This window comes from Bubalus kerabau, chromosome X (assembly GCF_029407905.1).
Source record: "Bubalus kerabau isolate K-KA32 ecotype Philippines breed swamp buffalo chromosome X, PCC_UOA_SB_1v2, whole genome shotgun sequence".
NCBI lineage: Eukaryota > Metazoa > Chordata > Mammalia > Artiodactyla > Bovidae > Bubalus > Bubalus kerabau.
Window position 1 is genome coordinate 64,459,296 of NC_073647.1, and position 10,628 is coordinate 64,469,923.

The 10,628-nt window shown below is 44.4% G+C and overlaps 1 protein-coding gene across 1 annotated transcript; it reads left to right on the forward strand.

Moving 5' to 3' along the window:
• Window positions 1-7,286: 7,286 nt before the first annotated feature.
• LOC129639152 (tau-tubulin kinase 1-like) lies at window positions 7,287-10,334 on the forward strand. Its single transcript, XM_055564091.1, has 3 exons — window positions 7,287-8,212; window positions 8,960-9,158; window positions 10,120-10,334. The coding sequence occupies exons 1-2, from the start codon at window positions 7,606-7,608 to the stop codon at window positions 9,115-9,117; spliced, it is 765 nt and encodes a 254-aa protein (XP_055420066.1). The 5' UTR covers window positions 7,287-7,605; the 3' UTR covers window positions 9,118-9,158; window positions 10,120-10,334.
• The last annotated feature ends 294 nt before the right edge of the window (window positions 10,335-10,628 follow it).

Genomic DNA, 10,628 nt, shown 5'->3' on the forward strand with positions numbered 1-10,628 from the left:
CTCAACACTGAGCCACCCATGTATAGCCATAGTTAATACGAAAGGCCCTTCTGTGGGCTTAAGAATTTTTGGAGGTTCACTATAAACAAAAAACACCTCCTTTTGAGATAAGCCTTTTTTGGTGCATACTCTTGAGTCCATGTCCCTGCCTCTCATTATGGTCCAGGTACCTAGGGCCCTGAATTTACTCCCCAAGTGGCCCCATGTCCCCAGCCCCAAGAGGCATGTGTGTGCCTCTTCACTGAGTCTGTGCTTCTGAGGGTTGAGTGGCACAGTCAGTGCTATACTCTCAGGACTGAGAGAAATCTAAGAGGTGGTGGCTTTGTATACAGGCCACAGGACAAGTGGGCCACATTATCCACATAGATGTATGTGACGCCTCTCATGGTGAGGGAGGAACCTCAGCCTTGCTTCACTGAAGGTTGCTGAAGCTCTAACATGTCAGGCTTCTCTGGGTCTCTGAGAGATGGTCCCTAAATCAGGTCAGGGACAAACCCTTTCCTGTTACTCTGGGTGTTTGTGGGTTTCCCTATTTTCACATGTATTGAATATATTCTCACTGAGTCCTTCAGCCTTGAAAATTTGGGGCTTCTTTAGGATAAGACCTGTCTTGTACCTATCTGCCTCAGCCAGGAAAGGTTAGGGTGTTTTGATCTTTTCCTTGGTTATGGCTCCATCTTCTGAAAGGATGTGATCCAAAACTCTCCTTTATTCCACTACCTGGGAGATTACCATTGGGAGAAAAAGAAAGGGGTATGGTGGGTGCCAGAGATGGAAATGGTTTTCTGTTACCACTTAGGGATAGTTTAATGATACTACAGTTAGTGATGAAGAATCACTGTACTCTAAGCTCCCTATTTTCAGATGCTTGTAACTGCAAGGAATACAAAGGAGTACACATACAAAACTCTTAACATGGCAGGGCTCTTGGAAAATGATGTTTTGTGAAATGTGGTATTATTAAGTCCTCTGTGATATGAATCACATAGTATTATAGCATAGGTTTTGAGGCATGAAATTTACATTTCTTAGAAGTCTAAGCAATGGTTTATGTGCGCTTAGATGAGGAATTGATCTCATCACCAAATCCATGAAGAAAATCAGTTTAAAACTATTCCAAGAGGCACCTAAAACTTAGCTCTTTTTCTCTCCCTCTCATTCAATTTGTTATGTACTCCAGTGCCTTTATTTCCATTTCCCACCATATTTTACTCCCCATCAGTTCCTTATCTCTTATGAACTATTTCGTATATACAGAAGATAATACAACATATATGTAAGGTATATCATAATAATATAAAAACCTGATTACCCATCACACAGCTTGAAAATTAGGACATAGCCAATGCTTTTGAATCCTACCTGTGCCCTCCATGATTCACTTTCTCATTCCTTCCCAGAGGTAACAACTATCTTGAACTTTATTAATAATTCACTTATTTATACATTCACTGCATGGACATGTTCCTTCAAATTACATTATTTCTTGTCCATTTTGGAGTGTATGCAAATATAATTATCCTAGATGTATTACTTGTGTTTCTCCCCTCCCCCATCACCCTGTGTTGGTGAGATTTATGTATATTGATGTGTACAACTTATAAGTCAGTTTTCATTGCTGTACAGTTATCCATCATATGAAAATCCCACAATGTGTCTATTTCCTGTTTGTGCACATATGGGTTGTTTTCATTTTTATCTTTTTGCAAATCATTGTGCAGTGGACTTTCTCATTCATATTCCCTGATGCCCATCCATGAGAGTTTCTCTCGATTCTCAGTTGAGGGCAATTTTATACACAATGCCCCCCAACCAAGGAACATTTGATAATGTCTGGAAACATTTTTGGTCGTCATAACCGAGGATGTGCTGCTGGCACCTAGTGGGTAGAGGCCAGAGACACTGCTCAGTACCCTACAATGGACAGGACAGTCCACAACGCAGAATTGTCTCTTCCAAAATGTCAACAGTTGAGAAGCCCTGATCTCCAGTACATTCATAGACATGAAAGTCCTGGATCATAGTGTGCGCCCAAGTTCTGTTGCAGGGCAAAGCCAGTTCTGACCCCATGCTGGAACTGTTCCTTTGACTTGTTTTTCATTGCTTTTGTTCCAGTCATACACAATGGCTGCCTCAGAGAATCCTGCCCCTCTGCCTAACTGTTAAACTAAACTGCTTTTGTTCAAGACCCTATCCACATGTGGGTGACTGAAAGGAAGAAGTTCAACATCTCCTTCCCGAGGCCTGCCATTCGAAGAGATATTGACAACATTTATGGGCTTTTCACTTTGTTTCCTCACCTCCTCCCACCTGATCTATAAAGGAATCTTGTATCCAGACCCTGATAAGATGGTTATTTTGAGACATTAGTCAGCCATCTGATAGGTCGGATGGCTTTCCAGATAAAATCGCATTCCTTGCCTCAACACCTTATCTCTGATTCGTTAGCCCATCGTGCAGGGAGCAGAGCAAGCTTGGGCTCAGGAACAGTTCAACTGTACCTGTTGTTGATTAGTCGTTAAGTCATGTCCGACTCTTTGGTGACCCCCATATACTGTAGCCTGCAAGGCTCCCCTGATCATGGAATTTCCCAGGCAAGAATACTGGAGTGGGTTGCCATTTCCTTCTCCAGGGGATCTTCCTGGCCCAGGGATCAAACTTGCATGTCCTGCATTGGCAGGTGGATTCTTTACTGCTGAGCCAGCAGGGAAGCCCCTCAACTTTACTAGGTAATCTCAAGTATCTTTCAAAATGATTGTACTGGTTTATATTCCCAATAGCAGGAAATGAGAATTCTACTTGCTCCACATTCTTGCCTACTTAGAGCATAATTACTGTCATTATCTTTTTTAAGTCGTAAGATTTTTGTTTTGTTTTTAATATTTATTTGACTGCGTTGGGTCTTGGTTGTGGCAGGTGGGATCTTTGTTCCAGTGCGCGTTGTGGCACGTGGGCTCAGTAGTTGCAGCTCTCTAGTTGTGAGACGTGGGCTTAGCTGCTCAGCAGCATGTGGGATCTTAATTCCCTGTGTGCATGTCTGATTAGTCATTCAGTTGTGTCTGACTCTTTGAGACCCATTGGACTGTAGTCCTCCAGGCTCCTAAATCCCCAAATATTGGGATTCTCCAGGCAATAATACTGGAGTGGGTTGCCATGCTCTCCTCCAGGAGATCTTCCTGACCCAGGGCTCGAAGCTGCATCTCCTGTGTCTCCTGCACTGAAGGAGGATTCTTTTTACCCACTCACTAGCTGTTGGGAAAGCCCCTTAGTTCCCTGACCAGTGACCAAACCTGCTTTTCCTGCATTGCCAGGCAGGTTCTTAACCATCAACAACCAGGGAAGTCCCAACAATATATACTATATGAGGCCATTGTTAAGGGCCGCCCTGGTGGCTTAGATGGTAAAGAATCTGCTTGCAGTGCAGGAGACCTGGGTTCAATCTCTGTGTCAGTCTGTCCTCTGGAGAAGGGAATGGCTAACCACTCCCGCATTCTTGGGGCTTCCTTGGTGGCTCCGATGGTAAAGAATCTGCCTGCGATGCAGGAGATCTGGCTTTGATCCCTGGGTCAGGGAGAACCACTGGAGAAGGGAATAGCAACCTCACTCCAGGATTCTTGCCTGGAGAATTTACAAAATTTAAAACTGGCCTGCATAAATAGATGATACGAGTATACAAAACAGCTGGGGGTATGAAGAAAAAGAATGAGAGACTTGTGGGAGGTGGTCATTTTTATTTAACTCAGGTATTTACAAGTTAAAGAACTCTTTTCCTGAATAATACCACATAACTGGCATAATCAGGAGGGTGGGAAGCGAGGAAGCCACTGGACTACTCTGTTTCTGCTGAGACCATCACAGATTTTGGCTGCGAGACCACACTGACTCCTTCTCCATCTATACAGTCAAAGTAGATGTCTCATGCCTTGCCTTTTGATACCCACAAAGCGAGGAACTGTACCCCGGGACCTCTATGGTCACTGATGCAAAAGAAGTGAAATTTTATGAGCCCACACTCACTAACAGAAAACAGAAACCACAGGAGAATCACGGAATACACCTCATTCTCCTTCCAAGTCTCACGGGTGTTTCTTATCTACTTGGAAGAAGCTTATAGTCATGGAAACTAGGCCATCCAGGCAAGACGTCAGGAAAGGGAGACTTGGTTTCCAACTTCTATCAAGACTTACCTGGTGTAATTGGGATTGGGATGGAGTCAGGTGAGCTAATCTATGACATTTGCCACAGGATGTAAAACTGAAGGTGGAGATGCCAGTTTGGAGGCCATGGTAGTAGTCCACCTGAGAGATGATGGTGTCTTGGATCAGGGTGACAAAAGCAAAGGTAGTTAGGAAGTGGTTGGATTTACATTTTACTCAGAAAACAGGACTCGCCTGTACATTATGGCAGGGTTGAGGGAAAGATAAAAAAAGCCTGAGGATCAATACTTCCTTTCACTCCTGTCCTAGACATCCAGTTTTCTTTGCAAACCCTCAAGCCTGGTCTAGGAGCCCCTCTGATGTATATCACCATATCATGTGTTTGGGAATTCCTTGTTTCATCATCTGTATTTCTACTACACAGTCATATCCCCAGGGGTCGATGTATGTGACCCTCTGTACATGGGCATAGCATTCAGCCGCAAAAAGGAATGAGAGAGGCCAGACACAAAAGGTCACATATTGTAGGATTTTATTTCTCTCAGCTGTCTAGAAAATGTAAGTTCATAGAGGTAAACAGAAGATTAGTAGTTATCAGAGCCTGGTTGCAGTGAGGGGGAAATGGAAAAGGACTGATTACTGGCATGGGGTTTCCTTTAGGAGTGATGATTTATTTAGGGACAACAGAGAGAATGGCTGAGAAGCATTGTGAACGTACTAAATGCCTGTGACATTCACCACAATAGTGCAATCATATTTTTAAACATTAAAAAGCGCTTATTGGCTTAAGACTTCTGCAAATAGACTGGGAATTGACTGCAACAAATGCTGGGCTTCCTTTGGGGCTCAGCTGGTAAAGAATCCTCCTGCAATGTGGGAGACCTGGGTCTGATCCCTGGATTTGGAAGATCCACTGGAGAAGGGAATGGCTACCCACTCCAGTACTCTAGCCCGGAGAATTCCATGGACTGTGCAGTCCATGGGGTCGCAGACAGTCGGACATGACGTGACTGAGTGACTTTCACTTTCACTTTTCAGCAGATGCTGAAATGCATGCTTTAGGAAAACGCTTTGAACATAATACCGGGGAACAAAATAGAGGAATACTTGAAGATATCACTAAATTTTTAAAAGATGCCCCTATAGGGTTAAGGGAGCTACTGAAGAGAGCCAATAGATGTATTTGCCTCAAGAATGTTATGATTGTGGTGTTTCAGTGCTCCAGATGATAGCAGCCACGCTCCTAACATATCCCCTAGTGGGCATAGGCACTCGGACATATGGCTCATAAAGTTAAATTGAGTCTTTGTCACTTAGAAATGGGCTTGACAGCTTGGGACCCAATGGACTATCCCCATTGAAAATACTGAGTATGAGCTAGGTAAAAGAAAACAAGGCCGGTATAAGGGGTGAAATCTATAATGCATAAGCTCTATATAGGGCAAGGTTGATTATCTTCACTGTGTCTCCTACTAAAGGCCATAACTCCCAAATACCATCACCTGGGAGATGGAGTGGGTAAACATTTAATATATGAATTTGGGAGGGGGTGTCACTGTTTAGTGTAGAGCAGGTGATTAGCCCAGTCATGAAAAGAAGTCTCTCTTCACTTCTCGGAGCCTTGAAGTGAATTGGGGAGCCCCGATGAATCCCTTTTCCGCTCCTATTTTTACTCCTTCCACTCTCCAGTCTCCATTCTCGAGGCATCCATGTCAACTTGTATGTTCTTTTCTAAGTAACTTTAGCAACATTAAAACCTGCAAAGTCTCTTTCTGTCTCTCACAGGAGGTTGAAACAGTTGTTCATATGTGATCTATGCACTTTATCTTTTTTTCTTTATATTTACATATATATAAAGAAAATAAATAAATTAATAAATAAATAAATATATGTGTGTGTGTATATATATATGTACTATTGATGTATAGTTGACTTACAAAGTTCCAGGTGCACAGCAAGGTGATTACATTATACATATACACATATATTATTTTTCAGTTTGTTTTCCATTATAGGTATTTCAGGAGATTGACAAAGGGACTACAGTTCCCAGTGCTATATAGTAAAACTTTGTTGGTTGTTGCACACCTTTTTTTTAAAATTAGAAATCTAGCATTCTATTCATACTAAGTCAAACAAGTGGAATCAAAATGTCATAAATTTTTTAGTTCGGCAAACATTAATAACTTTTCTAAAATATATATTATACGTACTAGTGAGTAGCTATTATTCACTTAATACCATTGTTCCATGAGTGGTCAACACAAAAGTAGGAGAGTTCTATATCACCAAAGATACCATTTAATAGAAAAACCTGATACATATCAGAATTACCTTAGAATTTTTTGAAAAATGCCAAGGTATTGCTTTTATTCTCCAAAGCTACAGCTATGTTGCTAATGAGCAGCCATGCTTAAAATCAACTGGACCATATGATGGCCTTTTAGTTTTACGTAGTGTGTTTCATTTTTTCTATTTCATATCCAGTGCTCCCGTTTAATTCAGTTTATGTTTTCCAATTTCTCCACCTCTTACCTTTGATGTTCTTTCTCGAGGCTTTATGAACTTTTTAAAATAAGTGTATCTGTGATGACCTGAGCTGACACAAGGTGGCAACTGGGGACCACACCCAGCTTCCCATACCCCAGGGTGCCGCCTGTAGGGACATTGCCATTTCGTTTTTGCAATGGTGCAATGTAAAGGACAGAGAAGGCAATGGCACCCCACTCCACTACTCTTGCCTGGAAAATCCCATGGACGGATGAGCCTGGTACCCTGCAGTCCATGGGTCGCTAGGAGTCGGACACGACGGAGCGACTTCACTCACTTTTCACTTTCATGCATTGGAGGAGGAAATGGCAACCCACTCCAGTGCTCTTGCCTGGAGGATCCCAGGGATGGGGGAGCCTGGTGGGCTGCCGTCTATGGGGTTGCACAGAGTCGGACCCGACTGAAGCGACTTAGCAGCAACAGCAGCAGCAATGTAAAGGAAGGGACTCCTGAGGGCTCCAAGTATGACCTGGTGCTGGAAGGCTTCCATGCAATCTGAAAGCCTTGATCACTCATTGGACGGTGGTCATGCCAATCCTTGCCTCCTGGCAAATGAGCTTAGAGCTGGCGCTGGAGGAAGTGGTTGCGGTTGACCCTTCCAGCTCCACCTACCGTCGCCAGCCCATCAGGGTCTTTCCCGCCTTGTCCACCGCCAGCTCAGCTTCGGTCTTGGTGGGCCGGTCTGCGGGCCACCCCCTCACCATTCCTGTTGTGGGGCCCACACCAGCAAGTCGCAGACTCCTGTTCCCTGTGCAGCTGACGTCTCTGCTGTCCCCACCCCCACCCCGCGGTCCCACTGCCAACAGCGTCTCCTCAGCGCAACACTCAGCCCGGCGGCCGCCATCTTCCCCACAGACCTCACTGCAGGACGATCACTGTCTGGCACGTCTCTCCTGCCATGTCTGCCATAGAGGAGCACTATTGGATCCCAGGTGGCCCGGAGAGAGCTGGTGGCGGGGCGGGCCGTGACCCCAGTCTCCTTGGGGTCCAAGCATCTGCTTGGGAGGGGACGGAAGGAGTCGAGGAGGCCACGGCTCTTCTGGCTTCCTTGGAGGTCTCCAGAGCCCTTCCCGGGGAGCAGGGTTGGCCACAGGCCGCAGTGGAAGAGGAATGTGGTAGAGAGCCGTTAGAGGAGGAGGAGATGGAGGAAGATGTAGAGATGCAGGAGGACGAGGAAGAGGGTGAGATTGACTTCGACTTGGAGGACGTGGAGGAGGAGGAGCACCTGTCTGGAGAGGGCGAGGAAGAGGAGGACGACAGTGAGCAGGAGGGTGCGGCAGGGGTAATAGGCCTTGGGTTCTGCGTGGAGACGTTTGGGCCCCTGTTCTGGAGTGACGTCGACTCCTTTCTACACAATTTCCATGGCAACAAACGTGTCCTGTTCCGGCCTCCCACTGACCGCCTGATGGCCAGGGGCCGCTCCCAGCCACCCTCGGAGCCTGGAGAAGGTCCGGTGCCTCCTCAGGAGCAGGAAGACCTGGGAGAGGGAGGCAGAGTCTTGCAGGGTGAGTGGCCGGTGGAGGGCGCTCCACCCTGGGAGCTGCGGGATCCTGCGGAGGGGGTTGCTTCCTAGAAGACAGAGGAACCAGCAGTGGAGGCCGAGTTCTGGGCGAGGAAGCCCTGACTGCTGCCTCTGAGACTGGGAGGTTGAGGCCTGTGATCCCGGAGGGGCTGAGGCGGGCAAGTGGTGGCTGAGCCCTTGTGGGGCCATTGAGCTCAAAGGCAGGTAGGTCTCTAGCTGTCGTGCAGTGGGTCAGAACTCTCAAAAACCTCCGAGCACAATTGACACAAGTGGAAGCCCAGTTCTGTAGACCTTCATGGTCTCGAGAAAAAGCATGCTGCCTTCTACCAACCTAGAGGCAAACAAGTGGCATCCCTCCCTTTTGGTCAACGGCTTTAACAAATGTGAATATTCTCGGTAGGAGGATCTGAGAAAATGATGACATAGCACAGGGGCACTTTTCAGCGACTGAGGAATCTGTGAGCGTCCCCATAGAATTTGTCTTTAAGTCAAAGGAGCATTTTTTCCCTTGAAGTTCCGACAAACCCGTACAAAATGGTACCAGTATCAAATGATTCGGATCCCTTCTCCAAAGGGGCCAGAAATAATCAGAGAGATCTGTGTGCCAATCTACTGGAGAGAGGGGAAAATGTTTGTGAAAATTGTCAAGCAGCAGACATGATGGGAGGCTAGAAATGTATGCAGGTATTATTTGTTGTTTCTTTTATTAAACCTATTTCTCTTCTCTCAGGCCTAGACTCTGCTGCTGATTTTCAGTTGGGATATTTTCCCTGCCAACTTTGGACCCCAATGTCTGCATCATTCTGCCCCAATGATGACGGTGAGGATCAGTATGAAAACACTGATGAAGAGGAAGAGGCTGGAAAGGAAAAACCTGAAGGACTCTGAATGGATGTGGTCTCAGCAAAAAGCAGCTCTGCATAATACAGGTATTATTGTATAGGCTTTCGTACGACATAACCATTCCTGACACATACCTGTTAAAAACAGCTTTATATTTTTTAATTTTTCTTCTGTAAAGTACATAAGAAAATTGTTGAAATTTAATTTTGGAAAAACAGTTTATTGTTAATAATGAATTCTAGATAATGGAGGAGGCAGTGTGTTCTGAAATGTATTTCATTTATAGCCACAAGTCCTTTGTCCTGTAGCTTTAAGTCTACTACAGATGGGAAATTTACCAGACCTGGAAATGGAGACCAGTGCTTGTTTAGAGAATGGTCACCAGAAGCAGCAGCTACAGTGACTAGGCCATGCATTAGCTGGGTCATCATCACCTGGCCACAGAATTGTAGTCTCTTGTACTGGCAATGACTTTGAGAAAGCGATTCCTAACAAAGTAGTGAGATGTTAAGGGTTTCAAGAGAACTGCACTTCAGGATTAATTCACAAATATTAGTTCAATTTAGATTTTTTATTCAAAAGAAAAGAAAACTAGTCTCAGCAATATTATTGGTTGTCACTGAGTTGGTAATTAAATCTTTGTTTCGCTTTCCTCTATTCATTCATCTTTTAGTCTCTCTCACTCTTGCTTAGTTTTCATGCATGTGGATGTTTGATAAAGCCTCATCCTCATTTTACAGATGTGCAACCTGAAGGTCTGGAAATATAAGGGATTGATGATTTGTGCAAGGGAACACCAGTTTTTTAGGGGGAATGGCTTATTTAAATAACAGTGTGGCCTTTCAAGGAAACAGCAAGCATTCATAGTGGTGGGCAAGAGGGAGATAAGTTTTGCGTGAGCAATGAGGTGCACCCTGATCACCAAGGGTCTGGGTCGCAAGAAGAAAACATTGAGAAAACAGATGTAGATAGTGTTGACTCATATTTAGAAAGTCACTGCATGTTATTCAGGTACAATTGTTAACTGGCTCTTATTTCATCCTACAGTGGGAAGGCATAGAAAAAGCAGACAGCAAAAGAAAAGATGAATCTGTTCTTCATGGATATTCTTGTTTTCATTAGCCTGAAATACTAATTTTGTTTCAAAGTTTCAATGCCCCAAAGTGATACTAACTACTGACCTCTGACTTGACTCTTACCTTTTACAGATAATGTGATAGCATTGTTCACATTGGAAATAAAAGCTTGTTTGAAAGTAATAAGCTGTAGTTTTTTTTTTTTTCCCCATAATACCACTGACTCAAATCTATCATTGTTCTATTTATTTTGGCCCACCTTACTGTCACTGAAAGGGATTTCTTTCCGCTATTTGTCAAGCCTGTTTTAAATCCTTTTATTGCAGCCCCAAATAAATTAAAATATACGATTGTAAATAATTTGCGTGATGGTGCCCTAGCCTCTACTATATTTTATTGAAAGGAACTGTTGGATGACCTAGCTTGCCTGGAACAGCAGCATCAGCATCAGCTGGGAACTTGTTTGCAATGCACATTCTC